General features: G+C 56.9%; 4 protein-coding genes across 4 annotated transcripts; 1 reads left to right on the top strand and 3 right to left on the bottom strand.

Moving 5' to 3' along the window:
- Window positions 1–936: 936 nt before the first annotated feature.
- On the bottom strand, window positions 937–2,575 carry HOXD11 (homeobox D11). The gene is made up of 2 exons (XM_048952913.1): window positions 1,770–2,575; window positions 937–1,172 (listed from the first exon to the last, which is right to left on the bottom strand). Exons 1-2 carry the CDS (start codon window positions 2,374–2,376, stop codon window positions 937–939), a joined length of 843 nt encoding a protein of 280 aa, XP_048808870.1. The 5' UTR covers window positions 2,377–2,575.
- A 5,525-nt stretch (window positions 2,576–8,100) lies between these two features.
- HOXD12 (homeobox D12) lies at window positions 8,101–9,178 on the bottom strand. Its single transcript, XM_048953333.1, has 2 exons — window positions 8,617–9,178; window positions 8,101–8,339 (listed from the first exon to the last, which is right to left on the bottom strand). Exons 1-2 carry the CDS (start codon window positions 9,176–9,178, stop codon window positions 8,101–8,103), a joined length of 801 nt encoding a protein of 266 aa, XP_048809290.1.
- Window positions 9,179–14,286: 5,108 nt separating this feature from the next.
- Window positions 14,287–15,772, bottom strand: HOXD13 (homeobox D13). The gene is made up of 2 exons (XM_048953277.1): window positions 15,115–15,772; window positions 14,287–14,543 (listed from the first exon to the last, which is right to left on the bottom strand). Exons 1-2 carry the CDS (start codon window positions 15,770–15,772, stop codon window positions 14,293–14,295), a joined length of 909 nt encoding a protein of 302 aa, XP_048809234.1. The 3' UTR covers window positions 14,287–14,292.
- A 4,480-nt stretch (window positions 15,773–20,252) lies between these two features.
- Window positions 20,253–22,952, top strand: EVX2 (even-skipped homeobox 2). Its single transcript, XM_048953393.1, has 3 exons — window positions 20,253–20,676; window positions 21,700–21,938; window positions 22,305–22,952. Exons 1-3 carry the CDS (start codon window positions 20,253–20,255, stop codon window positions 22,950–22,952), a joined length of 1,311 nt encoding a protein of 436 aa, XP_048809350.1.
- Window positions 22,953–23,403: the final 451 nt, after the last annotated feature.

Genomic DNA, 23,403 nt, shown 5'->3' with positions numbered 1-23,403 from the left:
CTCTGCCTCAGCCTGCGCCGCAAGTAAACACTCATTGGCGTTGGGGGTTCGGGGCTTACCGGGGGCCTGACCAGTTAAAAACCCTTTTCGTTGTTTATAGTAACGGCTCCAGCCGCAGGGACGGGCTGCAGGCAGCCGCGCTTGCTCTGCCTCGCACTGGGGAGGGAGCAGCTCGCTTACGAGGATCTACAAAGGCAGAGCCAGAGAGCTGGGCTATTATTTATTTAAAACGCATTTAGAGTAATCCGCCTTGGCTCCCTCCCGTCACTAACTGAACTTGGCTCTAGCCCGGGATCCTTCGGAGATGGAAATCCATACAGTGCACGGAAGTTATAACCTTAACTTTACTAGAAACCATTTATTCACATGAAAAAGACAGTGGCCCGTGCTTTTGGATGACAATAGAAACATATATATATATATTTTATATATAGCGAACGTACATTTACCATCTCTTAAATAAACCGCATTCACTTAAAGGGAGGAAGGTGTTACCCTAACTCAAAAGCAACAACATAGCCCCCCCCGAACTCAATGAATTGTAAGCAAAACTACCAGACACACTGCAGGTCCATTGCTGGTACTGTGGGAGAGGAAAAAAAAAAAAAAAAAAAAAGCACCTTTGGCGAGAACCACTTGAGAATAGACAGCTGGATTTACCCTAGGTTCCCTTAGCAGGAATCTGCTCCGCCAAGCCCCGAAATCTCCAGTGGCCATTCAGCGTGTGGAGCTGCGCATGGAAATGAAACTTTGAGTTCCGCAGGGCGGCTGTGTCATGTAAACCCATTCACTTTGCATTCGGATGGCAGGTCAGACTGACCGAGGGATTCTTTTTTTCTTCTTCTTTCTTCCTTTTCTCTTTCTCTCTCGATTTTTTTTTTTTTAATTTTTTTCCTTTTTTTTTTTTTTTTTCTTTCCTTTTTCTTTTTTTTCTCCTCAAAACAAGGGATTTCCAGTGAAATATTGGAGTCGATCTCTGTTCAGTTTCTTTTCTTTCATCCTTCGATTCTGGAACCAGATTTTAACTTGTCGGTCAGTGAGGTTGAGCATTCTGGACAACTGCAGTCTTTTCTCTTTGTTTATGTACACGTTGAAGAAAAACTCACGTTCCAGTTCTCTTATCTGATATTTGGTATAGGGACACCTCTTTTTCCTCGATCGCTGAGGAACCGCTGAAATTAAAGAGAGAAAATGCTGATTTATGCAGAATACGACCGCGCTCGGCCGGGAAGAGCTCAGACTTCGCCCGTGTCCCCCCGCCCGGGGAAGCAGCCCTCCAGCATCTCCGAAAATAGTCCCCGGGCTTTTGCTCTTGGTTGACATAGGAAAAGAAAAATAATTAAAAAAAAAAAAAAAAAAGAGAGAATATTTTCCAACTTCTCCTTAAAAGAGAGCACTTCGAGCGCTACAGAGAGATATTTAAATGGGCTGGAAATATTCCAAGTTTCTTCAAGCCCTCTCGCCCCCACCCCCGCCCCAAACAAACGAAGAGCTCAGCCTGCGACGCGGAGGCAGCTCCGAGCCCTACCTGTGAGATCTTGCCGTCTGCCCCCCGCCAAATCAACAATTTAATAACAATTAATATCCTCTTCCGAGAATACCTTAAGCCCACCTAAATTGGTTTCCTATCGTAAACACGCTTTACAACGGTGAAGGAAATCTTATAGGATATATAAAATCCTTTGGATGCTTATAAAATGGCACATAAAATGCGGCTTGACAAAGTGTCGGCCTTGTACTCTTGCCCCCGCGTCACCGCCGATCCCTACCTGAACTGTTGCTCTTCTCTGCAACAGCCTCACCGGGAGGGGAAGCGGCGCCGCTCGCCGTTGTCACTTTCTTCTCCTGGCCGGAAGGTGCCTTGCTGCAGGCGCTGTGCTGGGGCTTCAGCTCGCCCTTGTCCGCGTCCCCCTCGCCCTCGGAGTGCTGCTGGTACGGGGGAGCGGGGGCCGGCTCGTAGAACTGGTCGAAGCCCTGCGGCAGGATGCCGTTCCTCCCCACCGAGCTGTAGAAGTTGGAGGCGGCGGGGGACGCTCCGTGGTGGCCGCACACGGGGTCCGTTTTGAATAACATTTCCGTCCTCCTGTTCGCGGGCTGCAGAAAGTCTCTGTGCATCACCTCTTCAGCTGAGTAATAGGGAGCGTAACTGCCCCTGTACTGCCATTTGCTGCGCTCTAATCCGTATTCCCTGAATGCCACTTCGCGCACAGGTTGGACATGAGGTAAATTAGAAGAATAAGGAAAAGTCATTTGACAGGAAGACGATTGCGACAAAAAAGAGGGTTTCGTCGAGAAGTCTGAGGGCGAGACGTAATAAGCGCACCCTGGCAGATACATATTGGATGCGCCGTGACTGCAATCGTCAAACTCGGTCATGTCTTCCTTTTTGCGATTGCGAGCGACCGGGAGGCTTCAATGCATTGAACGAGATCCATCTATTGCACAAGAGGCTTTGGACAGGATCAACTAAGAAAAAATCCCCACCGTGTGCTGACGTGCAATTCATCTTGATTGATTCTAGTGGTAATTATGTCACGTGACGCAATGTAGAAATGTCCTTATATCTATATCGGCCCCTCGGAACGGCTCCCGAGATCTCTCCAAAGAGCCCTCGCGGCACTTGGAGATGAGCGGGCGGCCCCACTCGCCTTTTCCCCTCCTTCTCCGGCGGCCGAGCGGTGCCCGAGGTGCTGCGGGCGTTCACCTGGGGCCGCGCCGCCCTGCCCGCCGCCCGCCCGCCGCCTCCGCCGGGTGCGGGGCCCCGCAGCGCGGCCCCCCCCGCATCGCCGCCGCCCGCCCGGGAGCCTCCGTCGGGGAAGGCGACCTCCGGGCTGCGGTGCGGGCTCCGAGCCGGGCACCGGGCCTGTGTAACGTGATCGCTGCTCGTTAGCCGGGAGCGGCTCTGTCGGTGGCGGCCACCGGGTGCTGTTCACGCGGCGCGGCCGAGTCCCATTCACGCGCTCTGAGGTCCGAGCGGATCTGCCCGCCCGGCTCAGGCACTCCGAGGCTGGCACCCAAATCCGTCCCGAAATTGCGATCCCCTAGCGCCTCGTGTTCCCTCGCTCGAGCTCGAGCACCGAGCGCTTGTGCAAGGGCGCCGTGGGCGAGCTGCAAGGAGAAAGATGCAAAGAGAACATCTCTCAGCAGCGGGTCTCGGGAAGGGGAGACACTTCGGGGCTCTTCTGGCAAGAGAAGGGCCGAGGCAGGGGGAGAAGCCTCGAGCACGCTTTCCTTGGAAGCGGAGCCGCGCACAAAGTGACCTCTGTTCGTGCCTTCAACTCCCACCAAACGTTAGCTTTCATTGGAAGGGAAGAGTGGGGCTGGGAGCAGGCAGCACGCACTGCGCCCGCAGCCCTGCCCTGCCCTGCCCTACCTACGAGGGCTCCCTTCTACCCATTTTCTCTTTCTCCTTGAAACATTATTTTAAATAGATGAACACAAACCGGTTCACAAGGAATAAAAAGGGAACAGAATAAACATTACGCGCCAGCAACAGCCCCCGGTGCTCGAGCAGCTCCTCATTCCAGCAACGTTTGCCAGCTCTCTATGGGAATGCCTTTTTCCGTCATCGCGCAGCATAGCCACAGCATATGCCATATGCCGCTCTCCAAACCAACCTGCAATCCGCCCAAGCTCTCAGGCCCGACAGGGTCTCTCCACGCCACCCGGACACCTCCGGGCGCTCCGTGCAGCCCCCAGGCCCCGAGTTGCTCTCCGGAGGCGGCCGCCACCCAGGTAGGGATGTAGGGACCGGCCCGCAACACTGAGGCACGCGGAGAAAGCCCGCGGCTCCGAGGGGAAGGGGCTCTGCCAGCCGCATCCCCGCGCTGCAGACAGGTCCTGGTGGGGATTCTCAGCCCTGCCCCGCAACCAGACCCCGCATCCGGAGCCGCAACCTGCCCCCGCCCGCCGCCACGGCCACTCCGTGCCTGTTCCTCCAAAACGGGCGAGGGCTATTTCAGGGGCTTCTGCAGCACAGCTCCCGGCCCTTTCGAAACCGAGGGACCCGAATCCGGCTGATCAGATGGAACTCATCCTTTTTTTTTTTTTTTTTTTTTTTTTTTTTTTTTTTTTTCCCCCTTCTCTGTTTTTCCCCCTCATACATTGCCCTGACTCCTCGCTTTCAGACCACCTCACACGCCACAAATGGCTGCCAGCAGAGAGCCTCTCGCTATCACCGGTTATCACCAGAAACCAAGACATAAAGCCACCATTTCCTCTCTTTACCAGGAACGTCAGGAACGTTCAAGTCTTCTCGATTTTGCCACGACACACGAACCACCTCCCACAAACGATGCCTGCGAAGCTAAAATGGCTCCTACGTCCCTCACTGCAGCGCCGGGCAGGGACCCTCTGGGTCGTGCCCCAGGGCTGAGACCGGGCTCACAGCGGGGCTGGCTCTGGGACCCTCAGAAAGGTCGTTTTCTTCACCGCTCAGACAACAAATTGCGCCTCAGCCAGAACCCCGCACCTTGCTTTCGATGCAGCGAGCCCCAGCATCAATTAAATGTTGGCGCAGGAGCCAACCGGTTTCAACTAATTCAAGTTCAAAGACATGGCGACGATTTGTTAATACGAAAACAGACCTTGTAGGAAACAGTCCCTTAAAAACCGATCCGATTCGTGAGCGGGAGCCCAGTATCGCAGCAGAAGCCCCGCAATAGGGCAGAGCCGGGGGGTCCCCACTCACCGGAGCCACCACCCCGGGGTCGGTCCTCAGCCCAGCTCCGAGCACCGCATCCCCCCGTTGTTTGCCTCTCTCCCATTGCATAGCGTCGCAACACAAACGCTCATCGCTTCCACAGCCGGGCGCATACTTTACCGTTAGGCGTCTTGAAACATCTGCAACCGTTGCGTGGGATCACCAAGGGTTCTGCTCCGAGTGGCATTTCCAAAAGCTCTCCTTGGCTGTGCAGGCGCCCCGCGGACCGTGCGGGTGCGGAGGTGCGGGCACGGCTGGCGGAGATGCGGCGCTCCGTGCCACCCAAGATAAGACACTAACTTGACCTTAACTTTGTTATGGCGCCCCTAGTATCTGGAGAACGTGAACAGACACTGTCTGGCAGCTCTCGTAAAAACCGACTGGAGAAGAGATTCTGAGTCATTTCATTTATTGCCACTACAGTTCTGCAAGAAAGCTTTTCCTCCCTGCCAAACTTTAATTATTTATGCTCTTTTAGGAAGCACAAAGGCATCCAGAGCCATTTCCAACGAGCCGAGTTGCGTTCGCAGCCTTATCAAAAGCGCAGCCCCCCTCGGAAGGGCTTTATCTCGTCGGGGCTGTGGTCAGAATGCGGAGATGGTGATGTCGGAGTCAATAAAGGCACCGCCGCCCGCTACGGGGGGAAGTGGGCACGGGGGCAGCCGAGGGGTGCCCACCGCCACCCTGGACGGCGGCACAGCTCAGGGGTGCGGCTGCGGCACCCGCACCGCCCAACCCAGGGTCGAGGGTGTGCGCCGCAGCTCCCGCACTCACCCCCGGGGCCGCGCCCGCGAGCGGGCATGCGTGTGCTCGCATGTGCCCAGGGTGCGCGCACTGGGCGGGTGCGTGCCCTGCCACACGTGTGTGTGCGTGCGTGTCTGTGTGTGCGTGTGCCTGCGTGTGTGCGAGTGCCTCCCCCCGTGTCCCCAACGACTGTCGTCGCCCGCAGCTTCGGATGAGCAGCCGGAACCTGCCGTGTGTGCACGTCTGTGTGCACCATTTTGTCCCGCAGATGCGTGCTCTCTGCGTGTGTCCGCTGATGCTCAGATACGTGCAAGGCACGCACAGACACACGTAATGCACGGAGTTCTGCAGCACGTCGCGTTTCAGACCCCAGCTCTCTGCTTTATAACCTATTTCTCCTTCCGAGGGCGGCTCTGACTGGTAGTATGCATTCAGCTGTCGTCGTGGATCGGATGCGTTTAATGAATAGTCCATTGCACTTCCCATCTTTCCATCCCAGTCCTCTTCGGCTTTCACATCACAAATGGGGTAAAGGCTACGGTTGTACCGAGGTGGGTTAGAAAAAAGAAGGGCGGCGCGAAGACTCCGTTTCTCAAGGGCCTGAACAGTATTCCAGAAGGAATAAAAAAAAGCTCTTTATCTGTTTTTCGCCTTTCTCCCGGCTCGCATCGTTGGGGCTGCTTCCAGTTTTCTTAATTAGAGGACCGCTGCCGAGGGAAGAGCCTCGCACAGCCCGCAGTGCGTCGGGGCTGCGCGCCCCGAGGGTTCCCAAGGATCAGGGCAGGGCTGCCCTCCGGCCCCGCTAAGCTCTGCCCGCAGCGAGGTGGGCTCTGACCCCTCTGGGAGGCGAGAATGGCGCCTCCAGGTCGGGCTGCGTCTCCTTCTGCCTTCCGACACACCCGGGCGGTATTTTGGGGCTGCGGGAAGCTCTCGAAAGATGGCTGCGGTGCTGCCCTCAGCTCGGATATGTCTCCTTTATGAAATAATGAGTTTATTGCCTCCAGGAAGGCAACGGGCCCGATAAATACATGGCTTCTTTGTGCCGCGCCTTGTGATTGTGTAGCCTTGTTGCGTAAGCTCCAAACAACCCCATTTGAGCTCGCTTTATACACTAGAAAATAGCGCAGGCTCCGCCAGCGTAATTATTATGACTACTGGGAGAGGCAGCCCAAGGTTTCGCGTGTGGAAACGCCTCTTCATTAGAAACAGATATGCGTGGAAATGGCAGCCAAACGGCGTTTTAATCCGGAGCTGTATTTCCGTGAGATATTTTTCTGCTCCGCAGTCTCAGCCGGAGCATTCCCGCACTCGCGGCCCTGCGGTAGCACGGGGCCGTGTGCCAGAGAGCTGCAGCACAGCACTGGGCAGCGGGATGCGGGGAAAATCGATTTCATTCTCGTCCTAAAGCTACGCTCGGTCGGTGTGGGCGCCGCTCCCAGTCCCTCTGCTCGAGTTTCTCCTCTGAGGTTTATAACTGGACAAAAACCAACCAAACAAACAAAAAAAAAACAAAAAACAAAAACCCAAAACCAACAGAGAAAGTGTCCCCCCTTTCCCTCATAAAAACCTCTGCGGAAACGGCCGTGGGGACAGTCTCAGAAAATAACCAAACCTCCCTGCTCGCCCCTCTCCTGCTCTCGCAGTACCTCGGGGTGAGAGGGGCCCTGCGCGGCCCGGCCGCCCCCAGCCGCGGCCCCAGCGGCACCGCCCGCTCCCCCCCCCCCCTCCCGTTTGTTTGGGGCCGCGCTTGGACAAGGCCAAAGTCAGCGGCGGAGGAAGGGCAGGGCCAGGCCCGGCCACCTGGGGCGGCCACCGGCGAGAGCCGCATGCGACCGGGCCGAGGAGGTCGCGGTCACCCTGTCCCGACGCTCCGGGGCCGAGCTGGCAGCGGGAGGGCTCGGCGGGCAGGACTTCGCCCCGGCCCCGCGGGGAGCGGCGACCCCCCGTCTTCCCGTCCCACCGCAGCCGTCGGGGCCGAGCCGTCGGGGTGGGCGGCGGCAGCGCGGGGCGCCGAGCGGCGGTGCCGGCGGGCGCGGAGTCGGTGCGCGGGTTACGCGCGGGCCTTGTGCGAGTGTCACGTGCCCTCACCGCCGGGCCGCGGCTGGATGCGAGCGGGGCTGGGAAAAAAAAGAACGAATCAAAACTAAAAAGGTTTATTTGGTAACCGCTTTCTGCGATCCGTGCTCCAACAGGTTATTCCAAACCGCAAAACATGCGAGCGCCGCATGCTCGCCTTCAGAAGCGGGAACACATGAAGGGACCAGCCGGCATTTACAGAGCTGACGTCTTTACTAGGCATTATTCTTTTATTATTATTATTTCTGCAAAATGGTGTTTACATACAGTTAAAAGGCATCGATTTTAGTTTAGCACAGAACATTCTCCAGGGAAAGAGAGGGTTAGAAGCAGGAGAAAATCTATATAAAAGGAGAAAGAAAGGGGGAAAAGCTGATAATACGGGTTTCAGTGCTGGGCTGGCTCGTCTTCTTCGTTCTGCCTAAGAGCTCAGCGGTTGCCGATGTACCCGCGGATCCTACGTGTTTCGAGAATTTGGCTTAAATGGGAAAAACCACCCAGCTCCCGCCTTGCAGCCGCGACCACACGCTACTCTATGGGGCGAACACAAGTTCATGCAGGAATGGGCGGACGCCGCGCTAGTACATAGAAAGCGCCTGCTCGCGCATTACCACTCTTTTCTTTTTCATTCGTCGGTTCTGAAACCAAATTTTAACTTGCTGATCGCTTAAATTCAGTCTGTTTGATAGTTCTTTCCTCTTCTGTCGGTTAATAAACTCATTGAGGAGAAACTCGTTTTCCAATTCGGCAATTTGTTGTTTCGTGTAAGGTTTCCGTTTCTTTCTCGATCTCCCCTGGGTGGGGCACCAAGGCAAACCTACAACAAACACGTTGATAATTTAGCGGGGCACGGCTGTGGGTTATAGAGAATACGCACAAACCCGCGAGGCAAAGGGGCAACGCTAGGTCGGCAAAGCACTTCTGACAGCACGATTTTATCTACCCCCCAGTCGGGTTAAGCTATCACCATTCCGAACGGGTTACGGGGGTAGGGGGGGTGGGGGGGGGAGGGGGGAACAAACAATTACAGACATCTCCTAGAAAGCACGAAGCGCTAGGTCGCCTCGAACTAAAGCGAGAGATTTAAGGCATACCATCCTGCACTGAAGGTCTGAGGCATGACTGGACTGCTGCGGGCTGAACTGTCAGGTTCAAGTTGACCGAATTCTTGATGTCCTCCTTTAGGCTGGAAGTGCAGGAATTCACTTCAAAAAGAGCGGCCGAGCCGTGCAAGCTTCTCGGCAGGCTCGAGTGGTCATACTTTGCGGGCTTTAAGTTGGCTGCGTGAGTAATAGTTGGGTCATTTGCGAAAGATTGCCTCTGCCTGCATCTTTCCTCTTGTTTGGAGCTCGCATCGTGGGCGTAATATTTATTGTTTTCTTCCAGGCACTCTTTGTTGCTGTTGGAGCTGATGCTGATTGGAACGGAGCCGGGGAGGTACGGCTGCGCCGCGCCGCCGAACGCGTGGCCCTGCGGCTGGGCTGCGCACGGACTGGGGCACGTCCACGGGATCGAGCTCCGGGGGTAGGAAATGGTGGGCAGAGCCGCCAACTGACTGCCATTAGCCCGCAAATTGGGAAAATAAAAGGAATCTGGAGATTGCAAGTTCAAGAGAGAACCAACGTAGCCAGATCTGTAGAGACTGCGATCACACATTTCCAACAAAGGACTTCAGCTGTTCTTACAGCAGTATTTAGTTACAACAGGGAATAAGCGGAAAGCCTAAAACGATTGGACGAAACTTTGCAGACAGGTTCTTCAAAGCCGGTAATTTCAGCACCGCCTCCAGCCACCGAGCCACGGTGTCCCCCCCCCCCCTTCCTTTTTTTTTTTTTTTTCCTCCTTTCCCCCCGTTTTAAAAAGTCTTATGATAACACTTGAAATATGAAAATACCGGAGTCGCAAGGGGGAGGGGAAAACATGGTCTCCACTTCTATAAAAGTGCCTGGGACTGGCTGGCAGAGCCGCAGCGCTAGCGGAAAGATGCGGAGAAAACAAACCCTCTGCCGGCGCTGAGCAGAGCACCCGGCGGGCAGCGGCCGCGGAGCCCCGGCTGTAGGGGTGTACGGAACGGGGCCACAGCTCTGTGCCCGCTGCTCTTCGCGGGGGAAGGAACCGTGGCCGTCCGGACACACGGATGGGCTCTACCCTGTGCCGACGGGGCACAGCTGCGTGTGTGCTCGGAGTGTGGCTTTTACCCGTTTTATACACGCATTTGTTTTAATTGCGAGCAACATGATATGCATCGGCATACGCTTGCAATTAAAATATTAATTGATCGGTTATTGGCGAGATTGTCTTTCTGATGCACTAATGACCGGTGGTCTCGGAGGCTTTCCCAGCTTTGCACCCAGCTTTGCACCCTGCTCTTCTTACCCCTTCCACTTTTCATCCTAGCTCCAACGCTAGGCACGTTTTCAAACGACTCTTCTAAATCTGGCCCCTGTTCATTGAACTCTTAAGCGAGAATAACAATGGGAGCAAGAAGGAATTCCTTGAGCAGAGCGCTGAGATTCAAAACAAACCAGTAGCCTCCAAAGACTGCACGGAGGAGAACGCCCCGATACCTCGCAGCAGGGCACGGGCTGGCTGAGGCGGGCAGGGCCGCACCAGCGCCGGGCTCGGAGCCCGCTGCCACCTCCCGAGCTGCAGCCGAGCAGGTTTCGTCCGCTAAGAAGATAATTATTCCTTACGGTGATATGGATATATAGAGAGAGAAATTGTGAGACAGATATATGTATGCGTATGGATGTATCATTATCTTTATATCGTATATATGACATTTTTTGAAAGCTCACACCAGAGCACGGCTGTCCCTCTGTCTCTCCCACTTTACTCCCCGCTCAGGGGTACGAACCAAACCCATCCGACCGCATCCTCGCGGGAGGCAGCTCGAGTCCTTTCCAGACCGCGCGGGGTGGCAGACAGTCTGCTTCCTGCGGAGACAAGCCGAGCCCCCGCGTCTCACCCAGAGACGCGATATCCCCATAAAACAGCAGACTGCAAGGCCAAGGGCTGGAGCTGCCCGGCAGGCAGCGGCCGGAGCCCTGAGAGCTACGAGGCGGCTCCGCGCTGTGCGGCCGCTGCGGGAGCCTCGGCCCTTGACCTCGGCCCTTCCCGAATGGATCCCCGGGTCCGAGTGGACCCCGGCTTCGGGCCGAACCCCAGTTCCCGAACGTCGTCACCTTCGCGGCTTCGATATTAAAACTCGAGCCCAGTTAACAGGTAGGGTTAATTTTCCGTGTTATTGTGTTCTTAATCATAGTTTTAAACTCGGTTTTATTTCCACGCCGAGATCAGAGACGCTGCCCCACTTGACGTTTTCCTAATCAAATTCATCTTTCTGTCTAATGGGAAATTGGGGTGAATTCTGCAGTAATTTCATTGCCCTGGAAGAAATGTTGAAACGATTGCTCTCCCCTGAGCGCACGGACCACACAAGCGTCGCTGGAGGATATTACTGACCGCTGCCCTTAATTTTTATTGTTTGAGTTATGTCTGCCAATTGCATCTCCCTCTTATTAACTTATTTGTTTTCTGCCTTTTTTCTCCCCACGAGCCGAGGTGACCGCTTCTTTTCATGATCGCCTTTTGCGAAAGAGCTGACTCCAATCGTCGGCTCTGGGAAGACAGAAGGAGCGCACTGTGCTTAAAGACCTTTTTTTTTTCTTTCTTTTTTTTTTTTCCTCGCAATAAACACGAGGAACGGCTGTGAGTTCCCCGTTACCGGAAAGGTGACACTTCAAACTAACTTTTACGAGGTTAGAGAAAACAGAGCTTCCAATTAATGCTCATCTGTAACCGCTAATTAATGCTGCGAGAAATATGGAAAGAAAAATCCCGAGGAGCGGGAGGGCAGCGAGCTTTGTGCTGAGGTCGGCAGGGAAAGCACTGCGCACAGCCCGATGCGGGCACGGCTCCGCGCAGCGCACGGCCGCCCCGGGCTCGTCGTTGGCAGCCACAGCCGCTCCCGCGGTGTCCGCCGCCGGTGTCTGCACAGGAAATGTCACCGTGCGGCCCGGGGCTCTGCTTTCACACACTCCTTTCCGCTCTCTTTTTTTTCTTTTTCTTTTTTTATTTTTTATTTTTATTTTTTAACAGGCAACCGGATCGGCCTCGCCCTCCTCGCTGACCACCCTGCAATCCCTCCCGCGCGTTTCCGCAGCGGAAGGACGCGGGCAGCTCCGCATATGAGCGCGCAGCTTCGGCTCAGCAGCGCCCGGCAAGAGCTGGAAGCCGCCTATGCCGGCCCTTGTCCAGGAGATGGCAGGATTGCCTCAGCCATGCCGGGCCCGGGCCGGCCCTGCAGCGCAGCGCCGCTCAACCGCGCATCCGCAACCCGGTCCGCCGAGGTCCGCATTATCCTCCGCAAGGATGTCCGTGTGTCCGGCGGGCCGTAGGGCTTTGCTCGGAGCTCCTCCGACCGCGGGCAGGGTGCGGTGGACAGCGGAGCCGGGTCGAGCGTGGCCCGGAGTCAGGCACCGGGCTCCCGGTGATGTCGGGCCAGGAGCACACCGGGCCCTCACTGGCTCCGGTACCGGCGGCGAGAGGCCGGCGTTCGGCTCCGCCCCGTAAGCAGCAGTGGCCCGCATCCCGGCGGCTGTTTTCTTAATGCTCCTTTCCAACGCACGCTGTTAGAAAAGGAGAGGGCGGCTCATTTGCAGCTGGTCCAGATTTGCCGGCCCGTCCGGGCTTTCTCCTGCCCCGCGAAGGAAGCTTCAGCCTCGGCCTTCGAAATCCCGGTCTCGCGGAGCCCGACGCTGAGGCCGCAGGAAGACGCAGCCCTGCGGGCCCGAGCGGTGCGGAGCTCCCGCAGCATCACTGAGGCCGGTGGGATTCTGCGGGGGAGACGTCAGGAGCCCGAAAAAGAAGAATGTGGAGAATTTTTTTTTTTCATGCAAAGAAAACAAGGCTGCAGCATCAGAGAGGGCTCCACCAGGCACGATATGCCACCAACCCCTCAACTTCTTTTTTTTATTTTTATTTTTTTTTTCCCCAGAACCGAACAGAAAACACCGCTAGCTACAAATCCTTAAGTGTTCCGAATTGTTGTTTTGGGGGGTCCGGTACAGGGGGAAAGAAAAAATGCCCTCTCAATGTCCGCGAGTGTGCAAGCGGAAGAGAAAGGGGAAGGAAGAGGGCGGAGGAGGCGGGAGATGGCTCCCCGGTGGTTGCCGCCGGGCGCGGAGCCCATAGGGGCCCCGTCCGTGACGGTGGTGGGGGGCAGCGGGGCTCCAACGGAGCCGGAGAGCCTTGGTAAGGCGAACAAAGGCACTGGGGCCGGCCCAGGGTAGGCAGAGCCACCAGCCTGGGCACCGGAGAGAGGCCGCTCTCCCCGGCAGCATTTTTTCCTCGCAAAAACCTTCCTCAGCGGAAAAGGGCCTCTCGGGTACGGCTTTCCCTCCACGTCCCCCACTGTTCTGTCTCTCCTCGCGGAAGAACCCGAGCATGTCCCGTGCGGGGCTGCGGCCCACGAAACGCCCCGCTGCGGGAAGAAGGCCGATTTCCTCTTCTTTTCGGATATGTCGAAAAGAAATCGTTTTATTAAAGGTGGTTCAGAAACAGTTTGGCAACATCGTTAACGGCTGGGAAGCTCAGACCGTACTTCCAGCACAACGTGAAAGCAGACTTGGAGACGAAAAGGGAAATAAAAATGGTTTATGGAGAAATAGTCTGACTGTATGTATTACCACGTACACGGCAAATCAAAGCGTTTAGAGCAATAGGATATTATAATAAATAATACTAGATCGAAACACACACCATTTAATAATTACACGAGGCACATGAACAGGGAGGACATCGCTTCTCTTTCCCAGAAGCTGACCGCCCTGTGTATAGCATAACATGCACGCTAGGTTTAAAATTACAAAACCCCAACCGAGTCCCGGCCTTTCGGCCTACATAAATTATGGCATCTTTTGAAATGAATCATTTATTGCTTCTGTCATTAACACCCGTTTAGTTTTGCAAACTGAAAGTTAGCGGTGAACTTCACTTCTCCGAGCGGGAAGTGCTTTAAGCGCAGCGCAGGGTCCGCACGGAGGTCCGTGCGCAACTCGGGACGGGACGGGACGGGGCGGCCGGAAGGGACACCAGGGCGCTGCTGCGGGGAGCATCGCGGCTCCTTCGGATCGAACGAAAGGAACTGGGGCCGCGCTCCGTACCCCAGGAAAAGCTGGTAGCAGATCGCCCGCCAGTATAATCAAATAATAAAAAATAAAAATAGCGATCCCACTGCAAATAATTCCCTTCCGGAGCCGCTGCTTCCGAAATCCGCGGAGCCCCGTGAGGACTTCGGGGATGTGGGTTTTGCTAGCGGTGACTGCGGGAATGCCGCTTACTCGAGTTTTCCGACGATACAACAAATCAAATCTGACACTTTTGGGCACCGGCTGATGTTTGGAGATAAAAATCACAGGTCCCCTCCCCAAAGAGTTAAGCGTTTAAGAAAGTTATAAGTGGAACCGTTCGACACATTTAAATTCGTTTATACTGGCCTAGAGGGAAGGATAGAAAATATAATTAATATTAATATTATTTTTTAAAAAAGGAAGAAACAGAACGATAAAGTCAAGGTTTGTCGGCGCTCCCCTTCGATCGAGAGAAAAACGCCGACTTTCACGGAAATAAAAAACAATTCACAAAACTTCGCCACCGCTGGAAGGAGAAGAAAAAAAAAAAATTAAATATATTTTCAAGTCTTTCCAAAAGTCCGTAGCTGGTCATAAACGGATTTTATATATCCATCACTGTCCGCGAGTAATCGATCAAGAAACGTTGTCTTTCAGTTTGGAAACTATTTTCTTATCTTTCACCCTCCTGTTCTGAAACCAAATGGTGACCTGGCGCTCGGACAGGTTCGTGGCCGCGGATATCCTTCGCCTCTTGTCCTTGTTAATGAACTTGTTAATGGCGTATTCGTTCTCGAGTTCCTTAAGCTGGAGCTTGGTGTAGGGCACTCTCTTCTTCCTCCCGCGCCGGTAGACACACATCTCGGGCTGGTTTAGTGCAACGTCCCCTACGGAAAAGACACGACGTGAAAAATTAGAATTTTATGACAGGCGTTTAAAGGGTAGCTGATACTTGTCGGGCGCTGCTTTTCACGGGCAAATAAATAACGGCGGCTTGTTTACAGTTTATTATTATTTACACTGCCCCATTAGCCGCACGTTGGGCAGCCCCGCGCCTGACGGACTGTCATCACTGCGAGCAGCGCGGCGGGGCTGGCAGAGCGTACAGACGGCCCTTTGCTGCACGCTGCCCGCTTTGTTTGCATGTGGTTAGCGCCGGCGTACCCCGCTGCTCGCGGCCTCTTAAGTGCTCTGGGGCCGGGTCAGCGGGCTGCCGGGGAGCGGAGGAGCCTCCGCGCCACCGTCCCGCAAACGGAAATACAGACCGAGGCGCGACGGGAGAATCAGAAGGAGCCCGAGGCACCGCAGCCAGGGTGCCCCGCGGGGTGCGGCTTCCTGGGCGGCCGGGGAAGAGAGATCCCCCCGAGCCTCGGGCCGCTCCGGGGGAGGGCTGGGGGGCGGCCGGCGGAGGGCGCGGGGGGCGCGGCTCGGCTCGGAGCGGTTCTCGCCCTCGCGTACCTGGAAAGGACGATTTCCAGAAGTGCGAGCTCTGTGTCTGATCTTTGGCACAGTACACCTGGCCGTTCCAGCCATTAGCCAGAGTCCAGGACTGATAGCCCTCCATGGATATGTACGTTTCGTGTCTCGGTTCCCCAGAGCCAAACGTTGAGACCATGTCTATGTACCCAGGAACGTGCTGGTAGGGGTTTGTATAGCCCTGGTAGAAGGACACTTCCTTCGCCCTGGTGGAGACTTCATTGGCGGGGACACTCGTGCTGGTCAGACTGGAGACGTCCATGTACTTTTCCACGGGAAAGCCGCCAATGGAGGCATGGGGGGGAGACTTCAGGGCGTTCTGCTGGATCCCAACCCCGTGGGACATCCTGCAGCTATAATATCCGTTGCCAAAGTGATACCCGTAGCCGAGCGCGGGGGCGGCGGGCGGCGCGCCGGAGCCCGGGCAGTCCTTGGCCGGGGGGTCGGGCCGCGCCGCCGCCCCCGAGCGTTCCCCTCCGCCGGCGTAGGCGAACCCCGAGGCGGCGGCGGCGGCGGCGGCGGCCGCGCGGCCCGTGTGCGCCGCGCCGAAAACGGGCGAGGAGAGAAAGTTACGGCACTGCCCGGGGGTGCCGCCGCCGCCGCCGCCGCCGCCGCTGTTGTCGCCGCGCAGTCCTTCCATCTCCCAGCTCGCTTCTTTGCTCATGGCCTTGCACATCGCGGGCGGCGGCGCGGTCCCCGGCCGGGCATGGCGCAAAATTGTTATTTGCCTCCAACAGGTTGGATCCTGGCGGTACGTTTATAAAAAGCAAGTCCGGGTCGAGGGGGGGGGAAGCGGGGGTGGGGGCGGCCGGCCCCAGATTAGTTTGCCTCAGCCCGGGGGGCTGCTCATAGGCTGCCGCCGGAGCATGTGACCTTCCCGCCGCCTCGCAGCCCCCCGGCTCGCACCGACGGGGCCCCCCCGACGCAGCGCTCCCGCCTCCGGGCCGGCCTCGCCCCCACCGCTTTCATCCCCCCGCCCGCCCGCCTGCCCGCGGCTTCAAAAGGGCTTTCGGACCTTCGGTTCTCCGCTAGCCTTTTGAAGCCGAGGGCAAAGTACCTGAGTCCCACTTTCCCGATGTTCCTATCTCCCCACTTTCTTTCTTCCCTCCCCCCCCCTCCCCACCTCCCGAAATTATCTCATTTCCTCAAATGCCTTTGCTATGATCTAACGGAGCTAGGGGTCTGCTCGGTCTCCGTTGGTAGCCGGGACTTTCGAGGTTGCTTCTCTGGTAAACGTTTGCCGCAGAAATACCCTCTTTTCTGTATATTGTATACATTACGTAGTCCGGAAAAAGGGAGAAAACAAGCGAAGAGTAAACAACCTATTTGTTTCACTCCAAAACTTTCCCCACAGCCTCGTTGTGCACTTTTCATAGCTAAGACGAACAGACGGCCTTTTAGTTTCCCCAGTCCTTCAAAACAAGGCACTTACCGGAATGAAAAGATTTAACAGCAACGCGGAGAAAACTGTCAAACTGGCTTTTAATCTCCAAACCTGTGCCGTAACATCTCATCTCTGTATTTACTCCCATCTATTTATGTACCTTCTTCTAGTTAAGTACCCTAATCTCCTTGGTTGCCCTCATCTCTTCATGTATTCTCATCTCTTTATGCACACTCATCTCTTTTGTTACACTCATTTCATTTTTTTACTGCACTCTCATCTCTTTCTTTATTTCAACGTTAAAAAATAATCAGTTCTGAGGGTGAAGAAGTTCCTTCGGAACTCTCTCGGGCTCTGCCCTCGGTCTGTCGGGTGAGCGCAGCCTCTCCGACCCTTGCGTGCCCCGAAGCGCAGCGGGAACCGCGGTGTCCCGGCCCGGAATAGCTCTCCGGGCTGAACATAAACTCCTGTCCAGCGGCTTTTCGGACGGAGCCCCGCTTTATCGGGTAAAGGGAAGTCCGTCTGTTCGCAGAGCCAGCCTCACAAACAATTGCACGACCATTAACACGGCAAAACGGGCGCCTCCGGACCGCAGCCCTTGTGCCTCGGGGCGCGACGTGCCGAAGGCCCCGTGTGACCCGGGGACACTCCGCAGCTCTTTCTGCTTCGAAGCACGGACCAACCACCTCGCAGCGCCCCGACCATCCCTGCGGACCGGCGTGCGGCGGGAGCAGCGCCGGGCACACCGATGCGGGCTGCAGCGGCCCAGGGCAGCGCGCAGCCTCCGCCCCGCGCAGCGCGCGCGCAAAGCAGCGCAGAGCCGCCAGATGGCGCACGCCGCGCCCGTCGCTGCCCGCCGCGGGCACTGCGCGGGGCTCCGCGCTCCGAGAGCCCCGAGCGGCCCGGCTCTGCGCTGCGCGGTGATGTCGCGTGGCCGCGGAGCCCTGCGGCAGAAGGGGGAGTCGGCGCCCCCGCTCTCCTTCTGGCCCTGGGAGCGGCTGTCTCGCTGCGAGCCGCGTTCTAATTAAGTGGAGTGACCTTATGTTTTCTCCCAGGCTAAGATTTAATAAAAGTGTACTGAAAATATTCTTTGATGCCTGGGGTAATAACTTTCAAGGTAAAAATAAAAAGTTTGGCCCCGGGCCCGAGCAGCTTTTTAAACTCATAGGAACAACTGAGTAAACTTCGTCTGTTTTGCCGCTCTCTGCAACTTCCTCCTCGTTTGCCCGTTAATATCTGTGTGAAGCAGGAGGCTCCTTAGGTTGTGCTTTTTTTTTTTTTTGGGGGGGGGGGGGGGGGGAGGAATAGAGAAAGGGAAACATCAGTGCGGTAAATGCGCCTGGTGTGCTGGGAGTGTCTATCTCAGATGGGCGGTTTGTTGATGGGTTGCCGATGTAAGTCACTGACTGCACAGGAGCAGGGTTTCGTCGCTCAGATTCTTAGCGAGAGATTATTAGGACGCGTTGTGTCCCCTGCATATGAACGTAGATATAATTTAAAGTGCACTGCACGTAAACGAGGAACCGGAATTATTTAACAGGTCCCAAATGAAACGGACGCCGACCAGCATTCCCCGCACGGCCGCTCCCGCCCGTTTCCTCCCGCCGGCCGCACTGCAGTCCGTCCCCGCGTGGTGCCGCGTTCGGGGCGCAGCCCGCGTCCGTCGGGGCTCGGCAGCCCCGCGGCGGCGTCCCCGAAGGCCAGGGCAGACGCTAGCTCCGTCACCGCGTTTAAGAAAACAGACGAGGGCGCCAAACGACAGCAATAAACCCGCCGCACGCTTCCTCTCCACCTCCCGCTCCCCCTCCGCCGGGCAGTGCGGGCGGCTGCGGGGTTCCGGCTCGCGGTACCGCCAGTACATCCGTCCCTCTCTCTCCCCTCGCTGCGCGCAGCCCCGTCCCGCCGCAGCGCCCCGGTGTCCGCCCGGCCCTGTGCCCGCCGCAACGACCCGCGGGCGAGGAAAAGTCGCTATTGACTTTAGTCTGGTTTTGGGGCTGTAAAACGCAGGACACCACAGTGCAGGAGAAATTCACATATCAAAGGGTTGACATGAAACGATCATTAATGGAAGGGTGGATTTTTCAAACAACGCCTAGAATGTTTCCTAAATATTTCACGGAATGTTTAGGGAGACTTTCACACGTTATTAAAAAAAAAAAAAAATCTGACAAGTATCCCATTTTCGAGCTATGAATCATGCGCAAGAGCACCAGAACTTAGGAGATGTGTGTGACCGACATTAGCGGGAGAGCGCTGCTTGCAAAAATCCGATCCGCGTTGGGCCACCAAACCCTCGGGTTCTTGGGCTCTGACCACGGGATGATGCGGGGGGGTGGAAATCACGGCGAGGATAAAGGCCGGGCAGCTATCGGGGAGCGCTCCGGAGATGCTAACGACAAAGGATCTATCTTCGCTTAAATGGTCGCCATCAGCGTCATTATTACGGGCAAAGTTAGCTCTGAAGGGCCACTTCCCGAACGCCGCGGGTGCGGAGCGTGGCAGCCCGTAGCCCCGCAGCGGCACGGAACGGAGCGATGAGCTTACGGAGCCACAGGTAATTCAGGGGGAGGGGAGGGGGGGGGTCAGTCCCTGTCGGGGACAACGGCCGCACATCGGTCATTCTGTTATTTGTCATAATAATGCTCTTAAATGGGAGGTTGGGAGGGAAGAAGGGCTGGATAGAGGAACCCGCTAACCGCACGGCTGCGTTTCGTACCCTTCGAGCTCTTTTGCCCTCTATCGAAGCGAGCGTTGTCCCACAGGGCAGCTTAGTCGGTAAACAGGGTTACGGGAAGCAGAAAGAATACTGCATGTAAGGACGCAACGAAGAGATCTATTAGAAATCAGGGCCGCTAATTGCTATTTGAATTTGCGGGCGGCTGCTGGAGGTGCGCCCGAAGCGCGGTGTGTCGGCAGCAGCGGGCACGTCAGGTCCCAGCGCAGGGCTCGGGGTGTGAGGGGTGCGAGGGGTGCGAGGGGGTGCCGCCGAAATCCCGGGATAAAAGTACGAATGCGGTCGGAAAATGGGAGGGAAAAGTAACGAGGTATCAGCGGCAGAGATGCTCTCCCCGCTGCTCTTCTGCCGGCGGCTCCGATCTAATCCGCCTCCGAGCTAATAATAAAGAAAAGCATTATCTAACATTTAGCGTGTGGTTCTGTCCGAGGACAAATGAGAAAGAAGCTGCATCATTAGGACCTAAAAGGCAACAAAACAAAAATCAGAGCATAATGATGCACCTAAATGAAGGGGGAAATGTTGCACAGCTCATTTTATTAATCAGACTGTCAATTTCACCCCAGAGGCCAAACCCCAGAGCGATTCAAGCAGGATCTGATCAAGCTGAGGACAAGAGCTTTGCTCCTCACTTCTCGCCTCTCTTTCTTTCCACCTGGATATATTTGTCTGCTCAGAAGCCGCCTTCATTATCCACTGACAGGAGCTTGTATTTATTTGCTTATAAACCTGTTACAATAAATGATTATTCGAACAGCGTCATTCGTACCTTAATGACGAGCGCTACTTTTTGATGAATGACATTTCGGGCTAGAAAGGATGTATGGGTCATTTTGACCAGTCATTCCCTCGCTTTGGCATCCCACAGTTTTTACGCCTCCCTCAAAAAGAGATAATAATATTTAGAGACACTCTCCGGGGTGAATGTGAATTAGCCCCTGCCGCAGCTCATCATTAGTACAGGACCAGCCCTGCAACTTTGACATTTTTTATAAAGCTGAGATGATGGAAAGAATAAGAAAAGAGATGATCCTGATGGAGAGAGGGCTGCACAGCCCTACGGCTGGCAAAAGGCTCTCGAATTTGTCAGACTCAGCTGGAAATGCGGTGCTGGAGGCCCTCGAAAATTCGCAGCACAGTGGTCGCCTCAGCCCGAGACTAACTTCCTCCTCCCTGCACGGCGCGATAGGGGACATCTCCGCCAAAGGCAAATTCGAAATAGACACTTTGTTCAACCTGCAGCATCCGAGCGGCGAAAGCACCGTCTCGTCCGAAATCCCGCCGTCGGAAAGCAGGAAGAAAATCAGCCTTTATCCCGAAGTGGCTCAAGAGGCAGAGATGAACAGCGACGTGGAGGTGGGCTGCTCGGCTCTGCGCTCCCCGGCCAGCCTGCCTTCTTCCCAGCTCAAGGAGAACAGCACCAAAGGTAACTCGCCGCTCTCGCCTCCAGCGAGCCCCGCGCTTCGCCGCCCGCGTTTCCAGAGCCCGGCGATGCCGCCGCCACCGCCGAAGTTGCAGCCCTCTGCCCACGGCGCTCTCTCTTCCGCGGAGGCAGCGCCGGGGCTGTAAAATATTATGGGGCTCGCCGCGCTGTTCCCATAGCCGGGACGCGGCTCGGCCGCGTGTGTGCGTGCCCAAAGCCACCACCGTGGGGGGATGCGGCAGGGATGGATGTGGGCACCGTCACCCACCCACTCACTCACCCGGAGCTAGGGAAACCCTTCTTATTTTTTCCCCGACCTCCTGGAGCTCGGCGCGTCTCTCGAGCTGTATATATATGTGTGTGGATGTGTATGTAGCTACACATACATATATTAAATTAGTGAGACAGAGAGAAGTGTGAGGAAATGGTCCTTATTTGTCTGCGTTTGCCCTTCTCTGTGTACACGCAGCTTGCCATTCCGTGGCCATTTAAGAGTAATTGGGCATTGTTCACCGTTCCTCTGTTTACAGCAGAGACTCAGAGGCAGCCCCGTCTGTCTCCGCTTTGCGGGGCGCGGTGACGGACGGTGGTTGTTATTATCGCAGTAATTGGGGAGGGGGAGCCAGGTGAGCGCGGATCTCCTAGGGGCACGGTGCATGCCTTTTTCGTCGAATGTGCCAAAGAAAGCAAGGCAGCCTCGACGGAACGAGCGAGAGAAATCGCCCTTAGGGCTGCTCGGTTTTGCTTCGCCCCTAACGGGTCCGAGCCTTTCCCGAGGCGCGGTGGTAGCAGCCACCGCGCAGCCCGATTTGCTCAAAGAAAGAAAGAAAGGAAAAAAAAAAAAAAAAAAAAAAAAAAGGAAGAAAGAATGAAAGGAAAAAAAACCAAACCCACCCCAACCCAACCTCAACCGTATCGATCCCATTAACAGCCGCGATTTGTAACGCTGACAGCTCGCGGCGGGGCAGGGCGGCCGGTTCGGGGGCAGCCCCTCCGGCCGCTCTCAGCCCGCTGCTCGCCCCGCAGGCTTCGCGGAGAGCAGCCCGGCTCCCAGCACTCCCGCCGCCCCCGGGCTGGGCCTGCACGGCGGCAGCGCACTGGGCGGTTCGGCGGCGGGGGCAGACCAGGTGCGGCGGTACCGCACCGCCTTCACCCGCGAGCAGATCGCCCGCCTGGAGAAGGAGTTCTACCGCGAGAACTACGTGTCGCGGCCGCGCCGCTGCGAGCTGGCAGCCGCCCTCAACCTGCCCGAGACCACCATCAAGGTACGGAGCCCCCCCCACCCTCCACCCCCCGGGGCTCCGCGGCGGAGCGGCCCTTGGCTGTCCCTGCACCGGGAAGGTTGCGTTTGCCCCTTCGGCTGTTCGATCACGTAGGATCTCGTCGCTAGCCGATTTCCCAGGGAGGAGAGGGAAGAGAAAACGCGGCCGTTCAGCTCGCGGGGAGAGGGATGAACCGCAGGGCCGGGAGGCGGGGTGGGTATCGGAGGGGAAACGTTAGCTGTGGGCCGCAGAGACCCACCGGGCCGCGAGTCCTCCCCCCTTCCCCCCCGGGGCACGGCCGCCCGCTGGTGCCGGGCTGCGGGGCGCGGAACGGAGCTGAGGCCGCTCTGTGCTTGTGTCCCCGCGCAGGTGTGGTTCCAGAACCGGCGCATGAAGGACAAGCGGCAGCGCCTGGCCATGTCCTGGCCCCACCCGGCCGACCCCAGCTTCTACACCTACATGATGACCCACGCGGCGGCCACGGGCAGCCTGCCCTACCCCTTCCACTCGCACGTCCCGCTGCACTACTACCCGCACGTCGGGGTCACCGCCGCTGCCGCCGCCGCCGCCGCCTCGGGGGCCGCCGCCGCGCCCTTCGCCACCTCCATCCGCCCGCTGGACACCTTCCGCGCCCTCTCGCACCCCTACTCCCGCCCCGAGCTGCTCTGCAGCTTCCGCCATCCCGGCCTCTACCAGGCGCCTGCCGCCGCCGGCCTCAACAGCGGCGCGGCTGCCTCGGCGGCGGCGGCAGCGGCAGCGGCGGCGGCGGCGGCGGCGGGCTCGGGTCCTCCGGGGGGCTCGGCTCCGTGCTCGTGCCTCAGCTGCCACAGCAGCCAGACCGCGGCGGCGGCGGCGGCGGCCTCGGCGCTGGGCTCGCGGGGATCCGCCGCCGACTTCCCGTGCACCGCGGGCGCGCAGCGCTCCGAGAGCGGCTTCCTGCCCTACTCGGCCGCCGTGCTGGGCAAGGCCGCGGTCTCCTCGCCGGAGCAGCGAGAGGAGGCGCCGCTCACCAGATAACCACCCGGGGCTCAGCGCGGGGCCCCCCGGGCAGAAGTTCCTTCTATTTTTCTATTGCCGCCCGACGGAGGGCGCGGGGCTCGGGGAGGGGCAGGAGGGAATGCGTTCCTGGGGTTTCTTCGTCCTCTCTCTCTCTCACTCTCCCTTTTTTTTTTTTTTTTTTTTTTTTTAAGTAATAATAATTATTATTTCCGTTTGAGTTCGAATAAATGGGAAACTCGCATAGGTATTGTACGGAGAGTGGTAGCTCGCGAGGCTGCTGCGGCCGGGCCGGTTATGGGAGGGTGAGACTGCCAGCGCGGGGAGAGGCGTTCTGCAGGCTCGTGCTTTTCACCGACCACAATCCACGCTCACTGGGAAATACTTGAATCTCTCTGGGTGTAGGTGTCGCCCTGAAGCATTTACGTTACAGACGCTTTTCTAAATTTTTTTTTTTTTTTTTTTTTTTCCC

This window comes from Lagopus muta, chromosome 8, assembly GCF_023343835.1.
Source record: "Lagopus muta isolate bLagMut1 chromosome 8, bLagMut1 primary, whole genome shotgun sequence".
Classification (NCBI taxonomy): domain Eukaryota; kingdom Metazoa; phylum Chordata; class Aves; order Galliformes; family Phasianidae; genus Lagopus; species Lagopus muta.
The sequence above is the reverse complement of the archived record's forward strand: the minus strand, read 5'-3'. Positions and strand labels throughout refer to the sequence as shown.

What these genes read in the sequence shown, in the direction of transcription:
- HOXD13 (XM_048953277.1), bottom strand. Translation starts at nt 15,772, where the DNA reads ATGGAAGGACTGCGCGGCGACAACAGCGGCGGCGGCGGCGGCGGCGGC. An exon ending in CTGGAAATCGTCCTTTCCAG is followed by an intron (nt 14,544 to 15,114) that starts GTACGCGAGGGC and finishes TCTTTTCCGTAG; the next exon opens with GGGACGTTGCACTAAACCAG.
- HOXD12 (XM_048953333.1), bottom strand. Translation starts at nt 9,178, where the DNA reads ATGTGTGATCGCAGTCTCTACAGATCTGGCTACGTTGGTTCTCTCTTG. An exon ending in CAGACCTTCAGTGCAGGATG is followed by an intron (nt 8,340 to 8,616) that starts GTATGCCTTAAA and finishes TGTTTGTTGTAG; the next exon opens with GTTTGCCTTGGTGCCCCACC.
- EVX2 (XM_048953393.1), top strand. Translation starts at nt 20,253, where the DNA reads ATGATGGAAAGAATAAGAAAAGAGATGATCCTGATGGAGAGAGGGCTG. An exon ending in CAAGGAGAACAGCACCAAAG is followed by an intron (nt 20,677 to 21,699) that starts GTAACTCGCCGC and finishes CTCGCCCCGCAG; the next exon opens with GCTTCGCGGAGAGCAGCCCG. An exon ending in TGCCCGAGACCACCATCAAG is followed by an intron (nt 21,939 to 22,304) that starts GTACGGAGCCCC and finishes GTCCCCGCGCAG; the next exon opens with GTGTGGTTCCAGAACCGGCG.
- HOXD11 (XM_048952913.1), bottom strand. Translation starts at nt 2,376, where the DNA reads ATGACCGAGTTTGACGATTGCAGTCACGGCGCATCCAATATGTATCTG. An exon ending in AGAGAAGAGCAACAGTTCAG is followed by an intron (nt 1,173 to 1,769) that starts GTAGGGATCGGC and finishes CTTTAATTTCAG; the next exon opens with CGGTTCCTCAGCGATCGAGG.